The sequence below is a fragment of the Condylura cristata genome, unplaced genomic scaffold (assembly GCF_000260355.1).
Source record: "Condylura cristata isolate star-nosed mole 26May11 unplaced genomic scaffold, ConCri1.0 scaffold00015, whole genome shotgun sequence".
Classification (NCBI taxonomy): domain Eukaryota; kingdom Metazoa; phylum Chordata; class Mammalia; order Eulipotyphla; family Talpidae; genus Condylura; species Condylura cristata.
In genome coordinates, this window is record NW_004567116.1 from 15,407,427 (window position 1) to 15,435,298 (window position 27,872).

Genomic DNA, 27,872 nt, shown 5'->3' on the forward strand with positions numbered 1-27,872 from the left:
CCTGCTCTCCTCTGGGCATTTGGAAAATAGATGACTGGGTCAAGAAGATATGGTACATATACACAATGGAATATTACTCAGCATTCAAAAAGATAAACTCATGTCATTTGCGGCAACATGGATGGAGCTGGAAGGGATCATGCTCAGTAAGATAAGCCAGAAAGAGAAAGAAAAAACCTGCTGTTTTCACTCATAGGAGGAGGGTATAGGATTGGGGAGGGGGAGGGAAGTAATTGTAATAAAGTAAAAACTAAAATCAATAAACAAGTATAAACTAGAGACATTCTATGGAGGCTGTACAGGGAATAGAATCAAAACAGGCGTGGGAAGAGCACAAGGGACTGTGGTGATGGCAAGCAGTGAACTTTAGTGGGAAGTCCGACCGAGATGAGAAAGCATACATTGTACAAAAATGAAGAATGATGTAAAAAAATACATTAAAAAAAAAGAGATAGATAGATAGAGATCTGGGCATCTGGAAGAGGATGTGTGCTCACAGGGGAGAGGGAACCCCATGCTCACAGGTGTCAGTCTTGACTTAGAAACAGGACACAGCACTGGAGATGGCAATAAGGGGTGTAAGGAGGAGCAGACCTGCGCCTCGCACCTAAGGGTGATGCTGTGCACTGAGTAGGCGCAGGGGCCTCCTCTGAAGGGAGGAGAAGACAGAACAGAGGGCGGCAGCAGTGCGTGGAGGCTTCCCCTGGCGACTGCTGAGGTCTTGGAAACCGGGGGGCAAGGAGGAGAGCACAACACAGGACTAGCCCCCCAAAGGGAAACGCTGTGGGCGGGGATGGAGAGGCCTGTATGCACAATACCTGCTCGCGGTCTAAGGTGTCACAGCAGCTCCAAGGTAGCTTTAGTTGTTCCTGGCAGCCACCAGCACAAGGCGTGGCTGCTACCACCAGTTGCCTTCCAAGAGGAGGACTGGATGGGCAGAGGGTGCTGGAGGGCAAGGAGCAGGTCACTGAGCCCCCTGCTATACCCTCTGGGGATCATCTTGCCTGAGCTATTCTCCACCAGCAACCCTATCTGCCCAAGCTTGTTAGAAGGAATTTGACCACAAAGGATGGTCTAGACCTATTTCCTTCTAGTAGCATGCTGAGTTTGGACAGTGGGCTCCCAGTAGTGGTGAGTAGCACAGGACACAAGAATAACCCATGAGGCAAAATGCACATTGAAGGAAGGGGTGCAGGAGACTGGGTCTGGGTGAGGAGCTCATGGACAACCCCACTGGCTGTTTCCCCGTCTGCATACGGCAGTTCATCCATCCATCCACTCCATGAACATCGACTATTCAATAGGTGCAGCTATAACACTAGTATTAATAACAGCAATGACAATAGTTAGCATTTACTGAGAGCTTACTAGGTAGAGGCACCGTACTGAGGATTTCCAAGTACTAAGTCATCTATTCTACTGAACAACGTCATCATTCTCCCCATTGCCTAGAGGGAGAAACAAGAGAACAGAAAGAGATAGCCATTCACTGAAGGTCCACTGTTAGTGGAAGAGCTGGGATTTGAACCCAGGTTAGGGCCCTAAAGAACTGCTTACTGCTTCTGTGTGTCAGGGTCACCCAGTTGAATGTACCTGCGTGACCCCTGATTGCATGAAATGTACAGACTAGGGGGAACTGCAATAGCTGATGAAGAAATCTAATAACTGTCTTGGGGAAAAAAAGCCCCAAAACCTGGACGCGGAGATCAAGGATAGTGGGGTGAGGGTGGAGAGCCCACTCTGAGTGATCAGGGAAGCTGATCCTGGCAGAAGCAGGCTTGAGGCAGCAGTACCAACACCCAAGAAGGCTCTTTGATAGGAAAGAGCTTCTTATGTCTGAGACAGGAAAAGACTAGTGTAATTATAACCAGTCAGGCAAGGTAGAACATATCTGAAGAAGCCGTTGGAAACAAACTAGGAGCTGGAATATATGGGGAGTTTCACTTTGATCTGATATTTCACTTCAAAAGTAGTGAAAGAACCGCCAAAATATCACACGGCAGAACCCCAGTCAGGAGGACCCCAGTTCCATGAATGGCCAAACCTCTATAAGCTGTGTGACTTTTTTCAGGTTACTTAACCTCTCTGGGCATCAGTATCCTTATCTGTAAAACAGGAGTAATACTCAGAGCTGTTTCAGTGTGACTTGATGGATTCTGACAGCCTCTCCTTGACACCCCCGCCAACCCCCCCCCAAAAAAAGCCCCATAAATTTCCTATTTTCAGCATATTCAATAGATTTCTTAATTTAGTGGGGAGGTCGTGCTAAGGGTAGAGCCAAGAAAGAAGGACTGAGGCAAAATTAATTTGCGATCAATACTGCTTGTAGCCATTATGGTGACAGGCGCCAGATAAACACATAAATAGAACTGAAGACCCACTTCCCCTGCCAGCTGTTGCCATCAGCCACTTTAGACAATTATGTAGGCAGACGCATAACCTTTATATAATTAAGCATTCCCTGACATTTTATTTGCAGCCCTTCTTTATATTCCCTCCCTCTTTTATTTAGTCTGCTTTCAACTGTGAAGGTCCAGCTGCCGGCTTCACTCGGATGCGCTGACTTACGGTAATTTTGAGTTAAGCTTTATTTTACAATCTGTGTAAATAATGAGTCAGAGGCAGACTCAATAAAGGCAGCGCTGGCTGCAGGAGAGTCCAGCTCTGGGACCACAGCAGGCCTGAGTTTGGGTGGTTGGCACAGAGAGTCAAGAAGGGAAGGTGCTTTGCCGGAAGCTGGGCCAGACTCCTGGAAAATAAGGCAAGTGCCAGGCCTGGGGGCAGACGCTTGTGGTTTGGAGTCTATGCCCCACTTTAGACTTCAGGGTGAAATACACTCCCATTCCTAACTTCCCCTTTCCTGTTGCATGTCTTTGGCCATGTGACTTGCTCTCTTGGGACCACAGGCTTAAAATACCCTTGCCAGTTGGGCTTGGGCGTTTGCATTTCTGGTACTGGCATGAGAAAGGTGCGCCCTGGGTGTCTCATGGCCACCAGAGGAGAGCAGCAGGGAGGGTGAACAAAGCCAATCTGCAGAATGGAGCCACGCCTGGGCCAGACCCACTGAACCTTAACCAAACCACAGACCAGGTACAACTCTCACATTGTACACATCACACCCTATTAAAATAAAAATGAACTGCTGGCAGTCTTTTGATCAAATGTGCCAAGTTACTTACTAGGGTGTGGAGAGTGCACAGAAAGTAATCAAACAGTTATGGGTGATCTGCTCACATGCTTATCTCCTTAGCGATCAGCTTAGAACCTAAGCCCCTCGAGGGTGGTGGCTGGGGCTGGGTCTCAGCCCTTTTGTTCACCCAGCGCCTGAGACATGCCTGCTTAATAGGAATGGCAGCAATAACCACAGCAACAATACACAGCAACTTCTCTCTAGCATGCGCTTCTTTGTGCCAGACTCTGTACAAAGCTCTATACCAATGTGATTTCATTTGGTCACGATAAAGGAAGAGATGTTTCTTGTTCCTGTTTTTCAGATGAGATAGCTGAATCTTGCAGATTCATTTCTTTAGTTTTTAGCCCTCAACTGTACAGAGTGAGCTGTTCTATTTTCTCCCCTACACTGGGGCCCCCTGACCACAATCAGGGCTCCATCTTGAACAGCACCACCCCCAGGTAGTTCTTCTTGGGTACACTGCACAGTTCTTACTTGCCAATTTCTTTGTTCACCTGGTCTCTCAAACCAAACTGTTAAGATGCTAGCACCAGGGGTTGAGGCTTTAAACACAGTGCCATGGACTCTGGGAGTTGGCATCCTGGGTTCTATCATTTACTGGATGACTGTACAGCCAGAAAAAGAACCAACGGACATGAGTGATAGGCAGAGAGATAGATGGAGGGAAAGAGGGAAGGAGGGGTGGAGGGATAGAAATTTAGTACGAGAAATAGCTCACACAATTATGAAGGCTGAGAAAGAAGGTCCACAATTGTCCTCTCACGGGATGGATGCTCAGGGAAGCTGGTGGTATGGTTCTAGCCCAAACCCAAAAGTTTGAGAAGGGGTAAGTCCCAGTACAAGCCCAAAGACCTGAGGACTAGGAATACCATAATCCCCACGTCTAAGGGCAGGAGAGAATCAATTCCAGCTCTCAAAGAGAGTCCATTTTTCTTCCTCTGCTCTTTGCCCTCAATGGCTTGGGTGAGGCCTACCTGAGCGGAGGTGAGCTATCAACCATCAACTTGACTCAGTCTACCTGCGTAAACGCTAATCTCTTTTGGAAACACCCTGACAGACATATCAGGGTGTTTTACCAGCTCTCTGCCATCCCTTAAAGCCAACCAAGGGGAGACATAAAATCAACCATCACAATGTCTAATTACTCAAGTCCCAAATCTAATCTTACTTCCCCCAGGATAAAACAGGGAACTGTAGTAATGGGAATGACGTCCTTAACAGATTCCAACGTGCATGTAAGACTAGCAAATGGCGCCTGGCCCTAGGGAGGGTCCGTTAAATTAGAGGCTGCTGCCCTTTCTTCTCGGGTTCGCTCTGTCTGTCTCACACTATATGGCCTCTCCCTCCAAGCTGAAGGTGACTTCCCTGTGATACTGTGAGAAGCACTGGGGCTTCACGCCCTAAGCATACCGCACTTCAGAGAGCCCAGCAGGCTTTCCTGTACACAAGCTGCTCTCCCAGCCCCCGCCCCAGCCCTCCTGTGAGCGCCTCTCTTCTGAGATCCTGCTTCTTCTTGAGCCCATGACTAGCAATTTTTTTTTGCCACAATGATAAGAACTTCACACACGTTGCACCATCTCCTCAGAGCCACAGACATGGTGCAGGACCCAAGGGGAGCCTGCACCCCACAGAGCATTGGGTCTTGCAGTCAGCACCCCGTGAAGGATGCAGCTGCACAATCCAGGTATGCGTGCTAACTTGCTGGCATTTCTGCACTAGTCTCACCCAGGGGGCTCAGCTCCACGGACCATAACATGAGCTCTGTGGATCCTCATTTCCATGCCAGCCTCACTCTGCCCTCCACTGCATTGTTTCTCCTCCTCCTACCCAGCACTGCACCAAGTGAAACAATTCCTCTCCCCGCCGGCACTTGCAGGCTTCAGTCATCACTCTCACTTAGGCAAACTCTAGCTATGGGTTTCATTCCTCTAATTTTCTCCCATAAATCAATCCTCCCTTGCCTTGGCGACTGCTATTGGATCAGGATTGTTTCCCTGATCATTTCCTCATTTCATTCACTTGTGTAGTCAACACATGTGATATAGAGTGACAACTACACACTAGGTGCTGAGGACAGGAGATGGATGGGAGAAGCAGATCAGCCTCACTGCTGAAATGCTGGCAGTGTGGGCAGGGGGTCTGGAGCTGGGCTGTTGGGTTCAAACCTGGCCCTGTTTTTAGCTGAGTGACACACAGCAAATGAGCCAACCTCTCTGGGTGTCATTTTCTTCAGAAAAATGTGGACAATACTTACTGGCTCATGGACAGTTCTCACTGGTTTAAGTGACCAGTATAAACATCTATATTATATATATATATATATAAATACAGAAATATGCATATAAATTTAGCACATATATTATATACAAAGATGTATGTAGACAAAGTATATATACTTTATATTACATAAACATATACACATACACACACACACACATACCACACACACACATACATATGGTGCTCAGAAAAGTGCCTGGCATGGAGTGAGCACTCAGATGCCCATTTCCACATAGTACAATGGTTGCTACAACTATCACTACCTGTGGAGTCAAGAATATCATTATTCTGGTTTAATGAACGATCAGTGCATGGTATTGGGTGGTCCCTTTATCCAAGCAGGAAGGGATCTGAACACTTACAATTCATATTTGCGTATCATCATAGATCTCTGCTTTCTTCATGCTTGTTTCTTGGCTATACTTAACTGAATATAAATCCCTAGAATGCAGGGAATATCACACACAACTTGGGAATGTGTCCCTAGACTAGGAACATAGCTGAGAGAGTGTATGTATTAAAAGCAATGTAGATAACGGGGAACAAGCAACCTTTCCAACAAGGCTGCAGGCACAACTGATATCCACGAGCAAAAGAATGAAGTTGGATCCCTACCTCACACCGTCCATGCACAGGAACTCAAAGTGGGTCACAAGACCTTAAATGTAAATGTCAGACCTTAAACTATAACACTCTTAGGAAAGACGATAGGAGTAAATCTTTGCCATCTTGGATTAAGCAATGGTGTACTAGATTTGATGCTAGAAGCAAAAGCATCAAAAGAAAAAAAGTAGATAAACTAGAGTTGATCAAAATTTAAAACTTTTATGCTGCAAATGATACCATCAAGAGTGTAAAAAGAAAACTCACAAGTTGGGAGAAAATATCTGCAAATGACTTGCTTGAAGATTATATAAAAAAGCTACAACTTGACAATAAAAATGATAAATAACCCAATTTAAAAAAGGGCAAAGGACTTGAATAGACATTTTTCCAAAAAAGACACACAAATGGTCAATAAATAAGCACATGAAAAGAAGTTGAACATTACCAGTCACTAGGAAAACACAAATCCATAATGTGATGCTATTGCACACTGCTGGAGTGGCTATAATTAAAAAAGAAAAAAAGCAGAGTAACAAATGTTGGCGAGAACGTGGAAAAATCAAAACCCTTACTCAACACTGGTGGAAATGTACCATGATGCAGCCAGTTTGGAAAATGGTCTTATAGTTTCTCAAAGACTTAAACGTAGAGACCACGTGACCCTACCATTGCACTGCTAAGCAGATCCAGAAAGAGGAGACAGTCGCACAAAACCTGTACTGAAGTTCATAGCAACATTATTACTAACAGCCAAAGGTGGAAATAACCCTAATGGCCATCAGTCGATGCACAGATAAATAACATAGGATATATTTATACAAGCGGGTATTATTCAGTAATAAGAAGAAACGAAGTACTGATGTAGGCTGCAACTTAGACAAACTGATGTTACGGCACAGGAAAAAGGACATTTACATGAAACATCTTGAACAGGCAAATCCAGAGACAGAAACCAGACTGGTGGGTGGAGGGAGGAGTGTACGGTGTGCAGAGTGACTGCTCTAAGGTACAGGTTTGATTTATGGAGGGATGAGAGTACTCAAAATTATAGCTAGTGGTGGTGGTTGTCCAACTGCATGAATATACTAAAAAAACTGAAATGTGCACTTTACATGGGTGAGTTGTAGGGCATATAAATTCTAGCTCAATAAAGTTGTTTAACTAAACCCCTTCCTCCAAAGCAATATATTTGCTGGCTAACACCTTTTTCAGTGGTGTCCGTGAATCTCCCAAAAGAAGAGAGCTCAGTTGTGAGCAGAAAGTGAGGTACTTCAGGCACACAGTGTTTTTTTTTTCTTCTGTTGTTTGGAGACGTGTGTGTTGGGAGGCCCGGGACGCGATATGCCCATACCATACACAGACTGTGCAGGTTTCCCCCTCTAATTATTAGGTCTATGTTCCTTTCCTCCTACCAAGGAGCATACTGGAAAGAGGTCTGATTTTTAGGGTCTAAGGAAGTGGGTTCTGTCCCAGACTTAGAATTACCTAGCTGTGTGACCTTGGGTAAATCACATCATCTCTTTGGGCCTCCATTTTATCCGTAAGAAAATGAAAGGGGGCCCTCCCTGGTGGCGTAGCAGGTTAAAGCACAGCACTGAGAATCTAAAGCTGCTTCCTCATGAGTTCAATTCCCCCCTGCCCCAGAGGTGACCACATGGTGTGGCAGACCTCTCCTGACCCGCCCGCTGCTCCCCTCAGCAGTGTACTTCATCAATCTGCCTGTTCTGTTCCCCACTCTGTCTCTGGTGAAGCCTCTCACCGCCCCTGAGCCTCTGGCCTGTACCCCAGTTCTGTATGCACAAATAAATAAATCTTTAAAAAAAAAAAAAAAAGAAAATGAAAGAGCTGGCCTAATGGCTCGCAGCAGAAGGCTAGTCATATCTGAGGCAGGATAACGCCTCGCTTTGTGATGCCATGCGCCATGCTGCAGGACATTCAGTTTCCCTGACCGCATCCTCCAATTGCCAATTACGTCCACTCCCTGTCCCCACGTTTTGAAACTCACTAACACCTCTCCCAAATGGCCTCTCTCCCCCTTGCATTTCTCTCTCACTGCTGGTTAAGTCTCAGGCTCACTCTTCTCATGCCAAACACTCCAGGATGCAGGTCACGTGGCTGTCCCTTTCAATAAGTTCTGCCTCCATATGCCACTGGTCACGCTCCTCTCCACGTTCCAGAGCTTCTAATGGAGTAGGATATAAATATCTTACAGAAGCATCGGAATGTTACTACCAGGTGGGGCGCTGAGGCGTTAGCCCACAGCTATGGCATTTCCATCAATTTGACACGGCCCCTGAATCAGCCGATGTGACCCTCGACCCAGAGACTCCATGGCGTCCCCACTGTCACAGTGTCACACAGGGTGGAGAGCTCAAACAAGGCCTGGGTCAGCTCCAGCTTAGCTGGGTACGGCCAGGTTTCATGTTCCTTCTCATTGAATGATCTTAGATATCCATGGTATGGTTCGATTAAAAATACTTTTCATGAAAAACAAGGAACAACGATGGGGAAAAAAAAAAAGGCAACAGCAGGACCAAGATGAGTCCAGAATCCAGCAAATTCATCTAGTTCCTTCTAGTTACTGCTTCGTATTTCAGTTCATATTTGTGTTTAAATATAGCATGTATTAAATATGATGTGAAGCCATATTTTAACGCCCTCTGTGAATTTTGCAATTCTAATAGAAAACACGTCATAAATTAGTCGGAGGTGGTTCGGCTTTTTCAAATGTCTCAATGTGTGACTGTCTAGAGTGGATGTTCAGTAGCTCTAAGACTTTTTCCTCCCAAATTCCTCCTCACAACTTCTGCTCTATGAGATGTTTCTTGCAATCAGAAGGCCAATTTTGTCCTCCTATTACTAATCAAAGTAATTTCCTCCACACTAATCAAATCTCACACGTGGCTTTTTAGAGAGACTGAATCTTAGAGAAAGCCATGTCATGTAGGGGCCCCTTTCAGTCAACGAAGCATCCCCAGTATTTAATGATATTATTTGCCGGATGAATGAAGGCCAACGTGAGATTCACCTCTCTTATTTACTAGTAAGTTTCTCCAGCATATATAAGTGGGGAAGTTATAACTGAAACAGCAGCAGAAACCCCAGCCCCTCCCCCTCCCCCACTCCTGCCTAGGCAGTAGAGGGACCGCTTCACCCCACCTACATCCAAACTTCACACTCTGGATTGTTCCACTGCTATTTCCACGTTTGTGAGGCCAGGAAGCAAGATGCCAGATGGAAACAAGCCTGGGCTCTGGCTCCCTTGCTGGTAGGCAGGAAGGAGAAAAACCTTGTTGGCTGTCAGAGACACAGTCCCCTGGAGAACACACCTGATTCTGTTACATTTGGTGTTTCTCCAAACACGGAAAGTTCAGACCAGCAGCGACGTTGGTGGCTGCTTATATAAGGGAACTGCTGCTCTGTGGGGACTGGCACTGGTCAGGAGTACCCGCTCCACCTCCTTCCAGCAGCCCTGGAAGCAGGCCTTGTCCTCTTGGTGCTGAAGAGGCTCAGAGAGGTCAAGCAACTTTCCCAAAGTCACAGAGCCACCAACTCACCTCACTGTTCAAAGTCTGGGCTCTAAATGTGAGGGTTTAAGTCTCCTAAAATGAATACCCAACGCCAATGGGATTTTTTTTTTTAACTCTCTCACACTGGACACTCTCCTTTATACCTGTATTTCACACAGGACTGGTGAAAAAAGGAAGCTCCCCTAGGAGTCAGTTTAATGCTGAGGAAAAGGTGAGGTGGGCTAGGGGTTTGGACTCAGCAGCTGTCAACACACCTTCTACGGTCTCCATGGATTGAGCTTGAGGTGAGGGGCTAAGGCATCATTTTGGGGATCTGACCAGGATAGTTTTGTATGACTGAGACATGACAGCAGAGTCTGGGGACTGGAAGCCTTTCTGACTAACATGCACTCTTTCTAAGGGAGCAGAGAAACTCAAGGACCACATGAAAGTCCTCTTGGGAAATGAGGGGCTGAGTGACAGGCTGGAGCCCATCCACCTTCCTAAATCAGGGAGCAGACCAGGCCCAGAGAAAGGTGCCTCCTGGATGGGTTGCAATGAGCTACTGCTACAAACCAACTCATTCCCAAAGGTAATGGCTAAAGCAAGGACATTCTATTATCTCTTATAGTTTCAAGGGGCCTGGGCACTCAGGAAAGGGAGTGGGGATTTCCTGCCTGAGGCTCACCTACTGTGGACAATGGCTGGTGCCCAGGCCACTCTTCAATGGCCTCTCCAGGACTTCTGGGCTTAGACCAGCTGGGCTTCCGTACAAAGGGCAGATGCACTCTCTTTGGTAGCTGAAGTTAGATTTCAAGCAGGAGTTCCCCAGAGAGCAAGAAGACAGCTGCTTAGTGTCTTATACCTTAACCACAGTGGCAACACCTCCTTTGCCCGCTAGTGATCAAAACAGTTACGAAAGCCTGACCAGTTTCTAAGGACAGGGTGGACTCCACCTCTCGACGGGAGAAGAACCAAAGAATTTGTGAATATACTTTAAAACTGCCACAGTGCGAGGTTGGAGGAAAGAGTGAGGTAACCAGTGGATGGCGTGGGAGTGTGCAGAGGGGGAGAAGTGGGGACGGAGGTACCCTGCATGGTGCCCCCAAATGCATGGCATAGGGCAACAGGCAAACGCTGATAAATCCGAAGAGTCTGAAGGAAAATCTATCAAAGGTTCTGAGTCATGTGGGAAAGACTGCTTAACAAGTCAGCTAATGAGGACAAAGCATCTGTCCTTGGAGATTTCCTTCAGATGCAAATTGACCCAAATCTGAGGCCCCCTGCCTTCACTGAAAAAAAAGCAAAATCAAAGTCAGGTTCCTGTCACTGGAATAATTATCACTTTGATCATACGCCAAGGATAAAAACTAGGTCTCGAGGGGTCACCCCAGGTTTACAATAAATGAGTCCACAAAGGGAGAAACAAGTTTTTTGAAGAGCCTGTTCAACTAGGCATTCGGGGGGTGGAGCGGCTGCCAGATGTGCACCTTGGCTTCTCCCTGTTGGCACTGCACAACACCCAGCTCAGGTGCATTTCAGCTGAGAGAGTCCAAGACGCAAAGCACACACTGAGCCTTCTCCCTGGGGCTGTGTGAATTAATGTCACTCGGGTAACATAAACTACCCTATTGGCATAAACCCACATTTGAAATACTAGCTCAATTTAAAAGAGAGAGTGGTCAAATTTCCCCAGTATCCATCCATTCTCCCCTTCTGCCTTTTCAGTAGACTCCTGAGTTTTTTTAGCTGATACTCAAATGATAAAACATTTCTCAGACTGCCTTGGAGCTAGGTGTGGTCTGTGATGAAGCCTGGGCTGCTGGATTATGAATAAAAGCGACGTGCAATTTTTGAGTCAACTTCTCAAGAATGAACTTGCCCTGCCTGGTTTGTCCGTCTTCCCCCGTCTTCCTGTTTGGGAAGCTGTCACCATCAGAGCCATTTTTGGGAGGACCATGAAGAGGCCTGAGCTCCCTGTTCATCCTGGTTGCTCATCTCTGGGGTGCTAAATATGAGCGTCTTCATCTTACTGAGGCTATAACCAACATCTGACTTTAGCCACTGTCTTATGGGGACTCTGTTACAGCAGCAACTTAGCCTATCTCCTGACTAATACAGAGTCCCTGGGAGATCTCTATTCTCCTGAACAAAAAACTCAGTGTTAGAAAGAAAACTGGGGGTCTAGAACTTCAGAGACCCCAAAGGATTTGCATGGAGCCTTCTTTTCTGCTCCTTTCTCTCCTTTCTCTTTTGTCTTCCAGGTCTGTGAATGACACGGTTTGGTCTCTTTTTATACAGTATTGCGTACAACCTACTCAAGTCAGTTCAAAAGAAAGGAGAGGTTTACTCTAGGATAGAGTCTTAGTCAAAAGCAGACTTGGGGCCTCATGGGAACTAGAGTCGGGCCTTAAGAAGACACCCAGGACACCCACGGGGATTACAACTGAGATGGAAAAAGAAACAAAATGATGTAAAAATAAACCATAATATTAAACGTAAAAAGAAAAAAAAAGTCACCCAGGACAAAAGCAAACAAACTACAAAGTGCATCTCTCTCTCAGGTGGCTGCTGTCTTTGGCCTCTCAGATGTCATCTGTAGACAGACCGACATTTTCTACCATGAACTCCGCCCTTCCCAACACCTTCCACATGGCCGTGTCCCATCCCCGTGCAATGTGGCTATCTAACTGCTTTCCTTCCAGTGACGTCATGCACTGACTGGCCTTGGGTCAAGTCCATCCCTGCTTGGGTGAGTAGTGGCTGAGGTGGTTGGGAGCTGTCTTGGAGAGTGGAGTGCAGCCGTTTCCAAAGGTCGTGAATAGAGGTGAGGACAGTTAATAGAAAAGATGAGATGTACCTAGCACCCAGCATGTAGGGTGCATTGATACAGACTTTCAAATACAAGGGTTAACGTGACCTTTCTTTTTCAGTATTATTGGCCAAAGAAGTGGTTGTGAATTCCTGGTCTTCTTCTTGAGCTGAGAAATAGGATACTAGAGAATGGGGGGCCTCCTAAGAATTCACTTGAATTCTTAAGCAACTAGCAACAGGCTCTGCAAAAATAGAGGACTTCAAGAAAAGCTGCAAGTTTGAGCAGGACACACATTACACAGGGCACACTGTGCCAAGGAAAAGAACCCATGGAAGGAAAATGTAGACAAGTACGATTTTTATGGCATTCTAGAACTGTTCTACAAGCAACATTCAAGCACATTTTCACTTTCCACAAGTCATAAAATCCCAGTAGTCAGAACAGAACTGAATTTAAAAAGATAATTACTGGATTGCATAACCTAAGATTTTTCAAGCTACCAGTTAAGGGTGGGGGCTGGAAATAGCCAGCCATGGTTACCCATCCTCTCACACATCTATTCTCACACAGGAGAATTCAGCCTCTATTATTCTTCAGCCTCGTTTACACTAGCCACAGTCTCAATTAAATTTCCCTGCCAGTGGGAGAGCAGAGCCCAGTAAGACCCATGGAGAATCGGAACTCCTTCTATATACAATAGGATGCCGCCCTTGAATTCCTTTACCAAGGTGCTGCCTCTGATTTCTTCTGCATCCCCTCCTCCAGCTCTGTCTTGCAGCCGAAGCATGCAGGAGGGGGCTGCACACCCCAGTCCCAACCCACCCAGCAGCTTCGTGCCCCTAGACAAATCCCCACCCTGAACACTTCCAAGTACACATTTGCTCCCGCTATATGGAATCTAGAACTTTGAATATTCCCTCTGGCTAGATGCCCAGCCTTGTGCTTGTTTCTGGGTCCACTTTTATTTATCCTTAAAGACTAGGCAGAGATTTTATTTTCTGAAGACTTGCCCTATTCCCCTAGGAAAAACAGTCATTCCTTGCTGTCCGTCATGTCCTTGGGTCTCTGGCATGCGCTCTATCCTCTCGTACAGCATTTATCACACTTTAGGGCAATTATCTGGAGGGCATTATGTTTCTCCCTTGCAGACTGGGAGCAACTGTGATCTGCTCTGGTTCCGTCTTTCTTCCAGTACTTGGGTGGGGACAACAGCAAACACTCTGCAAAGGATTTGTGTTTACATGACTGTTAGAGAGTAAAAGGGTGCTGGTGTGTGTATAGGGGGTGACCTGGGGAGCTGAGGAACACAAGCTATGCATGAACAATGTCCCCTGCACATCCCAGCAATGTCCCCTGCACTGCACAGTCCAGAGCTCAGAAAACCTGCAGAGAGGAATTGCAAAGTGGCAGTGAGCACCATACTCAGGCCATTGCCCTTGGCCGTGATCTGTCGGTTTCAGGAAGAGGCACATTCTTGCAGGTAACCAGACTGGATTCTACCACACGCCAGGGAATGGGAAGGACAGAGGGAGGTCGAAGCAAGCAGAGGGAAAAGAAGGGGGACGTGCACAAGACAGGAATAGGAGACGCTAGACAGCCAGCTTTGATGATTACCAAGTGGCTGTGAGATCGGGAAGCAATTACTGTCGTGAGTGGGGATCATTGTGAGTCCCTTCTTAGTGAGAGACATTTGAGAAATCTTCAAAGTCCTGCTACAGTGGTTAAAGAAAAGGATGTTTTCGTGATGCAAACACTCAATTACTAAGAAGAAAACCCCACAGGTACAGAAAGGCAGCAATCAACCTCTCCCCACCTCCTTTTTTTCCCAATAAAGTCAGCATTTCTGCCTTTCCAGGCCCAGCTGGGCTTTCAAACTGAAATTAAAAGTGGAAAAAAGGCTTCCACACTCCTCCTATTAATTGTACCTCTGGTGGTTTTATTGTGAGCCAGACGAATATTTTCTGGGTGATGTTTCTATCCTAGGGCCTCTCTAACAAAGCTCTTGACACATTTGGCCACTACAAGATTTGTGGTAAACATCAACCACCATCAAATTCTCGGTGGTGCTCTTTAAGGTTGGGTTCCCTAAAGCCAGACTACCATTTTTTGTTGTTGTTCTTTTCTATCCATATTGGAAACACTAAACTAAAAACTAGCTCTCCTGTCTCACACTCTCCATGATGTCTCTAAAATGACCTGTGGTTGTTCAGTCACTTGGTTTTATCTTGCAACAGAAAGCAAAGGTCTCCTCTAAAAGCAGGAGCAACTTTTCCTCTCAATTATCCACACCAATGGGAGGCCTGGAGCAGAAGAGCGAAGCATGTTTCACTGGAAAATAACAGAGCAGATTCTGCAGATCCACAAAATTAGCATCCCCATGGAGATCTGCAATGGGTATTTCTAGTCCTTGTCACCCTCACCCAGTTTATCATCAGATCCTGGTGATTTTATCCTGAAATGTTTCCTGAACCCCTTGGCCTGTCTGTCCCCACTGTTTGCACCTTCACATCAGTCATCTGTGACCTTTCACTGACCATAGGGGAAAGTCCAAAACCCTGACTGCAGCTCTGCAGGCCAGCAGTCACAGATAAGCCAGAGCAGTCTCCTTCCAGACTTTTCTCTTACTGTCCACCAGGCGCCCTCATGGCTTTTTCAGTTCTTCAGATGCACCAACTATTTCTCAACTTGGCCTCTTCTAACCTGCCATTCCTTCTGCCTGATGAGTTCATCACCTCCTTTGCCTCCCCCTTTCTTGTCCAGTTAACTCCCCCTTACCTTCCTGTGGTGACCCCTGTACCACTTCCTCAAGGTCTTCAGCTTCCTACAGGCTCCCATCACTCACCTGCATGGCACTGTGGGTTTGTCTTTTTGACACTGAGGGGAACATGACTTCCCTCCCATATCAATAGGGTTTTCGCATTGTCCCATTTCCTTAAATGCACCAAGCTCCTTCATCTCCCTCACTCTTGTCTCACCTGCGTTTGCATTTTGGTCCCTTTCTGGCACTGCACATTTCCTTATCCATATTTCTTTCTGGCCTTAGTGCACCGCTGTGCCCTGCTTGAGTGTGATTTCCTGGGAGCTCTATTCGTTTGCTAGGTAGGGCTGCCACAATGAAGTATCACGGGCTAGAGGGCTTTCACAAGAGAAATGTACTGTCTCAGTTCTGGAGGCTGTGTGTCCACAGGGTCTTTCCTTCTGAGGGCTGAGAAGAAGGAACTGCCCCATGCCTGTCACCTAACTTCTAGGGGGTTGCTGGCAAATGTTTGCATTTCTTGTTGAGGCATTATCCCCAGTTCCTGTCCTCATGTTTGTGTGTGCGTATCTAAAGGTGACCTTTTCTTAAGGACACCAGTTGTACAGGATGAGAGGCCCAGCCCTCTCTAGTATGACCTCATCTTAACTAATTACATCAGTGACGACACTATTTCTGAATGTCACATTCTCAGACACTGGGGTCTAGGATTTAAATACATGAATTGTGGGAATAGCACAGAATTCAAGAGGGGGACAAAACAAACCATTTCTGTATCACCTGCACACAGAGGTGGTTTGTTACCTACTAACAAAAATGTCTATGAGAACGAACTACATATTCATTCATTCACTCTCTCTCTCTCTCTCTCACACACACACACACACACACACACACACACACACACACACACACACACACGAAATTCTACCAAAGGAAGAGTACAAAACTGTTGCTGTTAGCTTCTGGTCAGGTGCCAAACCTCAAGGCCTATTTTCCAAATTCTCCTTAAGCATTATCACCAGGATACAGCAAACAAGATAAAGAAACTGCAATCCCAAAGCCAAACACTCAATTAACTATTCTGACATTGGTGGCTTCTTCAGAAACTTAACTTCCCAGCATTCCTCATGAGCCAGGAAGGTAGACAGGGGTCACCAGTCTTTTCTACCAAAAGGAAAACCCGAGGACAAAAAGAAGGAAAACACACCAGTCTTCAGATGCGGCCTTGCCCATAAGCTCACGGGACCAAGGAGTCGTTGCAGCTCCTGGGCCCAATTCAGTGACAACCGGATCTCAGTACCGCAGGGTGATGAAAAATCAGAAAACCTGGGTTCTCTTCCTGGTGTCCCCATTTACGGGTGGTGTGGACAAGAACAAGAAACAGCCCCAGTGCTCCTCAGGCTCTTCATGTAGAAAATGGGAACTTTTTGGTGAGATTTTGTGAGAAATAGGAAAACAGACAAGTAAAATGTTGACATTCAACAATCCTCAAAATGTGGGCCTGTCACAGGGGCACCCTGTCTGGACTCGTTCCATGGACTCATGCTTCCTGGCAGAACCTGGGTCTTCAAAGCACCCTGTGACTAGGGCCCTCTCGAGAGGTTCTCACTATACTGGTTCTGTGTTATCTCGAGACTTAGAGGTCTGAAAACATGTAGTGATTCTCTTACAGTTCTGTGGGTAAATTCAGGAGTGGCTCAGAGCTAAGGCGACAATGCAGATGTCCAGTTGGGCCACAGGTAGCCCAAGGTTGGACCAGGGGAGGAACAGCTTCCAAGCTCACTCATGTGGCTACTACAGGCCTCAGCTGCTCACTGGCTTCTGGTCAGAGTTCTCCCCAGTATTCAGGAAGCTTCCATTAGCATGAGCAAGAGAGAGTAAGCAAAAAGAGGCTTTTTAAATAACCTTGAAATGGACACCCTGCTATTTTCTTTGTTAAAAATGAGTCACACCTTGGATACCTATGCTCACAGCAGCAATCTTCACAATAGCCAAAAGCAGAAGGAACTCAGGTGTCCATCAGTAGGTAAAATGGCTAAAAAAGTGTTGCGGCATATGATGCAATGGAGTATTATTCAGCTTTAATCAAAAAGGAAGGAATTCTGGCATCTGCTAGAAGATGGACAAATTCCGAAGAAATATACTCAAGTCAATTGAGCCAGTCACAGAAAGACAAATACTGGATAATTCCATTTATATGAGATGCCTTGAGTATCCTAATCCATAGGGACAGAAAGTGATAGTTGCCAAGGTGGTGGGGAAGAGGAAAAGAGCGATGGTTCACTGTACAGAGTTTTAGCTTTACAAGATGAAAAAGTTCTGGAAATTGTTTGTACAATGGGAGAACACGGAGGGGTGCTGACTCCACTGAAAAGCAGTTAGGGTGACTGTTAAGGCGAATGTTCTATGTATTTCAGGATAATTAAAAAGAAATGAAAAAATAAAGCCACAAGATCCAGGTCCTATTTAAAGGGGTTAGATCAAGGGGTGAACCCTGAGAGGTGGGGGACACTAGAGGCTGCCTGGAAGATGCTATCTGTTCAATGTAGGGTAGAGTTCCACCCAGCATGCGCACACAGCAGCTGTGACCCCAGAAACACCTCTTGGGGGGATTCCTAAGTCCTACGAGAGCTTGCTCCAAAGTCACTGTCTGTATACTAATCTGGTAAATACTTCTATTTCCAATCCACGAAGCCCTAATTAAAACTGGATTCCACTGTGGTGTTCTCTGGTCTCTAACACGTCCCGGAGACATGGAAAGGAATAATGACTAGACTTTCATGCTCCGCGTTTCCAATTCCTGACCGAGTTTGCTGTTGGCTGTACAGGACAAGGATAAGGAATGGACTGAATTCTGGATGAAAGGGGGAAGCGAGAAGACCCCTTTTTCATACTTTCACCCAATCAGAAGAAAAGTCTTTCTTGTCCTGGACTGGTTTTCTCCACTCTATCCCAATAAGCTTTATAAAATGCAATTTTCTTTTCCCCTATCAGTTGGAAGCAAAGCTGCATTTTTCAAGGGCTGGAAGCCCAGCAGAAGCAGATAGGACATTTTGACTAAATGAGCTCACGTACAGAAGTTGCTTTGCACAGTATCCAGGACACAGTAAGGCTCAAAAAATATTCACTCCCATGAAAATGACAAAAGACAGCAGGTCAAACCTGACGTGGCTGAAGATATTTTGTCTATTCCAGATGCTGCTGGAATGCTTTAGCAAGACAGTGCCTGAGTCTCCCAAAAGCCCCAGCACAACTGTTTCCCCCAGCACTGGCACACCGGTGTGCCTTTGCTCAAGTGCCAAAATCAGCAATCAGATTGCGTACCTGAGTGAGAGGGTATGGGACTGGCTCAATCCTAGGCTCCCACTCGGAGCAGGGAGTGTTCACCCCATGAGGAGGATAAAGGACTGCAGAAGGGCTCAGGAATAGCAAGTCCTTCATCCTTCATCTGAGCCTACTTTCACTAAGGCAACAACAGAATCTTCCACTCTATGTAGATAACTACAGTCATATACTTACTATTTAAGTATACATAACTTCATACAGTTTGATACCACATAAGATGCAAATTACAAACATATACCACAAAGAAATCATGCCTAGTCTTTAGCACAGACTCAATCCACCCGTGCAAGCCCTGTGCTGCTAGGCAGTTTCTGCTGGACTGGAGAGGCAGCAGAGACATGCTTGGAGCTCAGAGAGCTACCAGCACAGACACCTGTCATCCAGAGGGCAACTGACAGCTGTTCCCATGTCCCGGCGGGACATGCTTGCCGAGAGCACATGCAAACAGAGCTTGTTGTCCAAGGGGCTGTTGTTTGGGTGTGGAAGGCACATAGCTGAGATTCTAAAGAAGGCTGCTCCAGGTCAGGGAGCTTAAGGTGGTGTGTGTGCACCACTGACTTTTCTCACTTTTCATGTTTAAAATATGAGTAGGCAATACATAGAGGAAGGAAGGAGCTGGGCTCAGAAACTGATTTCTGCAGCCTGCAGAGATACAGTGCTTCTTAAAAGCAAGCACAAATCAGCTTCCTTTCAAAAATCAATAAACTATTGGGAGAGGCATGGGGCAAAGTGAGGGAATGTCAGGACAGTTTATGCAAATAATCAGGACACATTCCTTAACTTTCGGTTACTGCATGTTACTTCCAAGGATTCTGGAAGTCCTTTTGCTAAACATCCCAGGGCACCAGGAGTAAAGTCTAGGCTCCATAAACATGTAAGAAAATTGTCCTCAATCCCTCCCATCTCTGCTAACTCATTTGATTTTGTGATTGCTGTTTCTCCATATGGCATGGGAGGCATGCTAGTATAGGTTTTGGTTTTTAAAACTTTGTGACTTTGTGTAAAGGCTAGAAGTATCTTGCTATTCAATCAGAAGCTTTGAACACTCTAGGCTTCATGGCAAGATTAGAATTCTCCCCCTCCAATTAGTACAGAATAGAGGTTTGCAGACTTTAAAGGACGTTTGAATTGCCCAGAGGGCCTATTAAATAACACACAGTTAATGGGTCCACCCCACTAGTTGTTTCTGCTGATCTGGGGTGTGGCCTGAGGTCTACACCGTGTAGTGCTGGTGCTGCTGTCCTGAACCTCACAGTGTGAGACCCGCTGGTGAGAAGACCCAAGGACCCAAGGAAGGGATCTGACTGCTAAGGACAGCAGGAGGCAAGTTGACCCAAGACTCACTTCCCAGAGCTGTTCTCTGCACAAGTTCTAGCCAAGTCCGTGCTGATACACTTCTTTCCTATTCATGCGACTCGGGCATGCAGATTTAGATTGATGGTAATTCTTGGTTGCTAAGCCACTCTCCCCTGTGGTCTATGCCTGACCCACTTGCTCATTCACTCATTTTTAATAACATCATAAACACCAACCCAAAGAGGAAAGTGGGGGCCTTGGAAACAACCCACAACGAATGTAACTTCATGGAGCTTATCTCATCCCTCTTAACTCCCAGCAGGGGAGTCAACCAGTCCATCATCACTGCCCTGCGTTTCTTTAATACAGTTTTATTAAATCTATAAACTGTGGTAGAGTCACACAGCAGAATAATGAATACCATTTGAAACAAATGAACTCAACCAACAAACACAACAATATAAAACTAAGTAAAAAATGTGGAGATAACCGACAGATGATAGCCGTTTATAACATTACCAACATAGACTTTTTAGGATGTCTTAAAATGGATAGAGAGTTTTAAATTTTTGTGTACTTTTGTAATCATCAAAGAAACACATTTTTACTGTAAAAAATGTCCATGAGTGAAGACATGTGCCCCATCAGTTTTCACAGGGGAGGATACAACCCCACGGTGTTCCTTTGTGTCACTGAAAAAGCATCTGTCCATTCCCCAAACGCATCCTTCAGCTTCCACAAAAGAGCTGAGAGGGAGAGCTCTGATCAGCGCAGGCAAGTCACACAAGAGCAAACAAAGTAGTAAACAAACACAAGAGGAAGTGTTAACTTTGCTCATCATCAGAGAATGCACAGGAAAGCATTTGGGGAGCGCTGTTCTATGATTGTAAAATTAGCAACCATGGAGAAAACAGAGGAGTGTGTGCTTGGGACTAAAACATTAAAGCTGACATGTGCGGACCAGGCTGACAGCAATGTGTAGTAAACAACAAATCTGAACAGCTGTCGGGTGAGGGGCAGCCACGAGCCAGGCGGAGACCCCCACTTGGAGGAACGTGCCCCGAAGAAGGAGCTCACTGGAAATAGATGGCTGTCAAGCAGATGGAGCAAAGCAAGGCCACCACTTAGCACCACCACAGAGCATGACCGGCGGGATAACGCGATCGGGGCAAATTACGATCTTGAAGAGAAAACAGCTATGTGATACTTCACACATGAGAAGTACAAACCACACACCACAGGCGTGTTACAGCCAAACCCATGGGCCCGGTGGCTGCCAGGTTTGCTGCAACAGTTACCAGAGCTTCTGTGCTGTAGGTGGGTCTGGGTGTTGTTTCCTTCAGCATTCCTGAGGAGCAGTATGGCAACTATGCTTTAGATCTTGAGAGGCACCTACCTTGAGAACTTTCACAGCTTTCCTCGTCGCTGTTGTCCTGACAGTTATTCTGCCCATCACAGATGAAGCTCTTGTCAATGCAGAGACCATTCTTGCAGTGGTAGCGGGCGGTGGAGCAAAGCAAGGGATTTGCTGCTGTGAAGGCAAAAACAGATTAGATCAGCAAGGACGCTGGAAGTCCATTTGGGAGCCCCCAGAACCTTCTCCAGCTGGGAGTACGTCCTACTCCAGCCATAAGTTCATGTTCTAAGAGGATGGCCAGGACAAGGCTTCTTCTGCCCTGTACTGGAAGCTCCTGCTCCTGAGCCACCATGTTGGTTGTCTTGTAACCATGACAACATAGCAGAGGACAATGCATCACCTACAGGCTGGCCAGGGGCTTGGGGGCAAATCTAAATCTGCTGGTAGGGAGAAGGAGTGTGAGAGAGGAATGGTTGGTGGCATAAGAGGCACATGAATAAAACCAAAGGCCCAAGAAGTGGCTATGAGTTTGGGGGGATGGTGTCATGGATCTCTGTATAAGGGAGTCAGCAGAGCAAAAAGTGGCCCAAGGGCATGTCAGGTCCTTCCGGCACTGTAATTCTTCATGCATCTTTAAGGTTCTCCCAAGGTAAGCTCAAGGTCTCAATTTTTTATTTGCAATCAAAAAAGCCTATTAACTCACCTGATTGCCCTGAGCAGACCCCTCGTGAGACTCCCTGTTCTGGGCACTTCCAGGAACCTCAAAGCATTGACTGATACGGCTCCTCCCCACCCAAGGGCAAAGGCAGTAACTGACATCCAACTTTATAGAAAGCCTGTATCTCAGCAGTGTGGCTTCCCTTAGTCCTGGTAGTGCAATTCAGGTGAGGCTCACTTGAGCTCTACTTTCTTTTTTAAAGATTTATTTATTTGTGCATACAGAACTGGGGTTCAGGCCAGAAATGCAGGGGCGGTGAGAGGATTCACCAGAGACAGAGTGGGGAGCAGAACAGGCAGATCAACAAAGTACACTGCTGAAGGGAGCAGTGGGCGGGTCAGGAGAGGTCTGCTGCACCATGTGGGTCACCTCCGGGGTGGGGATCGAACTCATGCTGAAGTGGCTTTAGCTTCTTAGTGCTGTGCTTTAACCCACTGCACCACCAGGAAGGGCCCTGAGCTCTACTTTCAACAAATGAAGCAGCAAGTAGAAATTACCACAACCCCAGCACAGCTAGCTAATAGCTGAGTAATTCTGGGCAGATGATTTTACCTCATGAGCCTTGGTTTCTTGATTTATGAACAGTACAAGCTACATGATTTCAGGGGTTTTGGCAAACTGAAAAGTTGGGGTGTCAAGGTGAACTACTCACAAATTATTTAAAACTCCAAGAAGACAAGTGTGGGACACAAAACCAAGATGGTGCCCTTGTCAACTAAGTACAGCCCTCTGTAACATAGGGCACAGGCTGGAGTCTGGTCCACACAGCAGGTGGCCTGCCATCAACTGCAGGAACTGTTTGAGCATTGAATGAGATGAGATGAGGAAGCAACAGAGCAGAGTCGGATGATGGCTCAGGCTCATAATTAGATGTGCTCTTCTAGTTATATCTGCCTCGGTCCCAAGGCTTCTTGAACTCCAAAGACTGCACGTAGCTTTTATTTAACTGTTCAATGCAGAAAGTCTGATTTGTAAGGTCAGACGAGGCAGAGGGTAGAAGGATCCAGTGCTCTTAATGCTGAAGATGATGGGCCAGCATAAAGTCAAACATGGAAATTTCCACTATTTGAAAGTCCACAGGTCAGGGAATGGCTCAGGCTGATAAAGCAAAACCAGAGCTGACTCCAGCCAGAACCAAGCAGGGTAATCGAAGACCACAAACAGCACCTGGTTTCTGTTCAAGGCAACCTCTAGACCCTTCAGCATCTCACCCAGCTCCCCCTGGACCCTAGAGACCACGTGTACACACCTGAAGGGTCAGCGACAATCAGCCAGCTCTAGCGCACAGCCTCGGAAGTAGACTAACTCCTCCAGGAAGGGGCAGCTGTGAGTTTCCACAAACACCCTAGTGGGGGGTGGGGAAGGCTGTGCTGAGCCAACCTTGCTGAGATGGAGGGCAACTAGGAAAGGTTTTCAACCCACAAAACTTTTTTTAAAAATAATATTATATTTTATTTTTTACATCATTTTGTACTTTTTTTTCCATCTCAATTGTAATTCCCATGGGTTTCCCATCACCAAGTCACCCATGTGCCATCAACATAGTCCAGTGCATTTCCCTCCCCCCACTGTTTTTGATCCCATTCCACACTCCACCCCCATAAAATGTCTCTGGTATATCGCTGTTCATTATCATTATTTTCTCGCCTGGTCCATTATACTCCTGCTATGAGCAAAACCATCTGGTATTTTTCTTTTTCTTTCTGGCTTATCTCACTAAGCACGATCTTTTCCAGCTCCATCCATGTTGCTGCAAAAGACATGTTTCTTTTTTTTTTGGTTGCTGAGTAATATTCCACTGTGTATGTACAACATCTTTTTAATCCAGTCATCTACTTTTAGGCGTTTGGGCTGCTTCCATGTCTTTCCAATTGTAAATAAAGCAGCAATAAACATGGGGTGCAGGTGTCTTTTTGAATCAGTGTTTTTGTATCTTTTGTCAACCCCACAAAACTTTTAAAATAATTTTTGAATAGTTGGCCTTGACACCCCAAATTTGCTCTCTCTCTCTCTCTCTCTCACTCACACACACACACTCCATTCGTGTGCAAATATGTGGATGTTCAGATATAGACCTCCAAAGCTGGATGAGATTGACCTTAAGACACAGCTCTGGTGAAGAATCCAGAATGACTGAAAACCATGTCACACTGATTTTGTTAATGCAGAGAAGCAAAAGGACTAGCAGCCAGAAGAGATAAAGAACTCTCACAACTCAGTAGGAAAAAAGATGAACAACTCAACAGGAAACCAGATAAAAGATGTGATCAGTAAGCGCCGTGACTGGAAAGAATGTTTACCATCTCCAGGAGGGAACCTCCACTTCAGCTGCATCACATTCTCCAAATGTTGTTTATGTAAGGTTTATTTTTATTTTTTAAAAGATTTATTTATTTATACATATAGAACTGGGGTACAGGCCAGAGGTGTAGGGGTGGTGGGAAGATTCACCAGAGACAAAGTAGGGAGCAGAACAGGCAGATCTATTGAAACACTGCTGAGGGGAGCAGCGGGTGGGTCAGGAGAGGTCTGTTGCACCATGTGGGTCATCTCTGGGGCTGTGGATCGATCTCGTACTGAAGTGGTTGTGGCTCCTTGCAGTGCTGTGCTTTTAATGATCCATTGGACCACCAGGGAGGGTCCTAGGTAAGGTTTTAAAACCCTACTGTCTGGCCCTCCCTGGTGGCGCAGCAGGTTAGAGCACAGCACTGAGAATCTAAAGCCGCTTCCGCATGAGTTCGATTCCTGCCTGCCCCAGAGATGACCACATGGCGTGGCAGACCTCTCCTGATCCGCCCGCTACTCCCCTCGGCAGTGTACTTCGTCAGTCAGCCTGTTCTGCTCCCCACTCTGTCTCTGGTGAAGCCTTTCACCGCCCCTGAGCCTCTGGCCTGCACCCCAGTTCTGTATGCACAAATAAATAAATCTTTAAAACCCTATTGTCAGCTACAATGTGGAAGAGAGATGTCTCACAGACTAGTGGAAGTGCGAATTGGTAGCTATACCTAGGATATCAATCCAGCACTAGCTCTAGAGATATTACTGTAGCCCAGTAATTTCACTCCAATTATGCACTCTGAGTGAAGCCTAAAAAAAACACAAATGTTTCCTGAAGTGCAGTTTATAAAGTAAAAATTTAGACATGCCATACTATTGGCCCATAGATGCAATGTGCTACATTATTATAACAGAATTCTACCACAAGAATCCACCATTTAGTCGTTGCCTCTACTCTAACTACTTGACTTTGCCATTATCATGTGAAACAGGCATACAAATTTCATAAATAAAACTTTATTGACACAAACAAGTAATGGACCAATTTTGGCCCAGGGACCAGTTTGCTCCCCATTCCCTGCTGTCCAGAGTGAAAAAAATGAGTGAGCCAGCATTGAAGAGGATAAATCTGACAAATACAAAATTAAGTGAGGAAACCAGGTTCTAGGAGCACAGGGAGAGTGGTGTACCTACCTTAATTAGTCAGGCAAAAGAATGCTACTTGTAGGAGACAAAAAGGTATACTTTTGCTAACCCTGTCATATGGCATATTTGAAAGTTGTCAAGAGAGCAAATAGTACAATTCTCATAATAAGAGAAAAGCGTTTTTTGATCATTTGTTTTTCTTTTTTTAGAAGGGAGGGTAGTAGTATCTGTATCTGAAGATGGGTGGTAATTTGTTCAGGTGATCATTTTGCAGTACATGTAAGTCAGATCAATACGCTATACACTTTAAACTTGTACAGCTGTGTGTGAATAAAACTAGAATATTCTCCACCTCCCCCAAAGAGCTCCCCACCACCACCACCCACTCCCCTCACCCCTGCCCCCCCCACAATAAAAACTTGGGTAGGAAGAAAAAATATCAATTTTTTCAGGACAGAGGATACCTCTGGAGAGAAAAGCAGAGAGGATCAAAGGTTACACTAATGATATTTGGTAACACTTTATTACTTAAAAAATCTAAAGCCAGTCAGGCAACGTGGCTATGTGATTTTTTTTTTTTTAAAGATAGAGTGCTGGAAACACAGGTGTTCATTTAATTTTACTTCTCCTTTTCGGTATGTTTGAAAGCTTCAATAAAAAATTTTAAGAGTTTGGCCTGGCAGAAGTGTTTCAGTGATCGCTCACTTTCCTTTTCCATTACACTTTCCCTCCACATTTTCCCTGACCTACAGACACCTGTTTTTAGTATCTTTCACTCAGGTGCCTACTGCTCAGAAGACACGGGCGCAGGGTGGCAAAGCACCACATTCCAGGTGCCTTCTTATCAACAGGCAGGATGCCAGAGGAACACGCTCATGCCCTTCCACTGCTTCCTCACAGAGGGGCCCGCAAGCCTTCACTGCCTGGGGGTCCACTGATTCTTTACTTGTGTCAATTCCCCCAGCTGTGTGTTCCAAGGACACAGTCAATTAGAAGGGAGAGGGGGGTGCTGCCTGCCAACCCCCAGACAAACACCGAGGAAGAAGTAAAAGCTGACTTTTTCGTGTATGTGTATGTGGGGGTGGGGGTGGGGTAAACACTATAAAAAGTAACCGTAGGAATTCCAAAAGCAGAACAGCATAGGATAGCTTCAAAAGAGACCAGAAAATCTGAAAAGGAGCCAAAGGCAACCCTGTATTATAGCCTAGTCTAAAAATTAACGTTCCTAAGGATGGCCCTGCACGCCATCTAGAAAGGTAAACACGGATTAAGCCAAGATGCAGTTCAGAGATCCCCATTACCACAATTCTCACAGGCCTAGACGTTCAGCTATGGGGCAGACACACTTAACCGGAGGGGCATGTCACCCATCCAGTCCCCTGAGGCCTCAGACAGTTTAAGATTCGCCCTGTTTCTTCCTGGGCCTCTTTGGCCATATACCAGGCTCAGGCTAAGTGGACATGGACTAAGGGACCAAACCCCTTAGGTCCCAGGAGGGCAGGGGCCAACTTTTATGGATTTCTGGGACCCAGCAGCGCTGGCCCAGTGTCTGCCCAATGGATAGCGCTCATAAGTGGACCGAGAAACACTGTCTATGTCAGGATGCTCCGACTATCTTTTCAACAATATTTAATGGGTTCCAATTGCATGTTTCCTTTGTCCTTGCTAAGGCTCACCAGTCCCTGAAAAATGTGCTATTTCACTCGTTTCTAGGGAGAGGAACATTGTATTTTACAATATTTATTTCAACAAGAATGAAGAAAATTGTCTGCAGGGTCAACTTCAAAAACTCAACTGCAGGCTCAGAAGCTCCAAGGCTATTATTACAAGAAACCCAGGGACATAAGGCTCTGAGCCCACAGTACTCAGGAAAGAGAACTTGCCTCTCCCAGGCCGAGGAGGGAGGGCCAAGTGAAGGGTGAGCTCAGTGACTAATTAAACTGGCGGCATTTACTACAACCACATCTGAGAAAGGAGCAAGGGTCCATTGTGGTCGCCCCAAAGCCACTGACCGGTCTCAAGACAGGAAATGAAGCAATCTGTCTCCAGCAGGACGCAGGAAATGTTGCCTTTAATCCATTTAAAGTCTGTGAAGTCGGCCCCTCTTCCACCTCAAAGGATTCTTGACAAAGCACATCAATGAGAGACTCCTGCTGCCAGCCCCCACACTTCCTACTGCTCTTCATCTCGTGGTGGTTACTGCTTCCTTCCTTACGAGCATCCCAACCTCATGGCCTCCTTGGGGATCTTGGGAACTGAGCCCCAAAGTGCCTGGAATTCAGGCAGTGGGGAGATGGGGGTGCTCAGAGACTCCCCCTGTTCCAGGATGGAGGGACCCTAGCCGTAAGTTTCTCTGTACACACTACCCTGCCCCGACCCCCCCCCCAACCAGAGCTGCACCCTTTGTGGTCTGGCAAAGGCTCCTGGCCCCCCCACTCTCAAGGGAGGAAGAGGCGGATCCTCTGCGTGAGTTCTTGCCTGCCTTTTGGTGCCCCCGCAGGGTTTCTCCCAGAAGGATCTCACCGCCATTGGAGACAGAGCGGAGCCCACTGCACTGGGCCCTGGAACCAGA

At 46.2% G+C, this 27,872-nt stretch overlaps 1 protein-coding gene across 1 annotated transcript in view; it reads right to left on the reverse strand.

Moving 5' to 3' along the window:
- Positions 1-27,872, reverse strand: part of LDLRAD3 (low density lipoprotein receptor class A domain containing 3) — a 142,934-nt gene that overhangs the window by 68,697 nt on the left and 46,365 nt on the right. Inside the window, exon 4 of the mRNA XM_004683572.2 lies at positions 21,199-21,333. Coding sequence (XP_004683629.1) covers positions 21,199-21,333 — 135 coding nt within the window. The remainder of the gene's footprint in view (positions 1-21,198; positions 21,334-27,872) is intronic.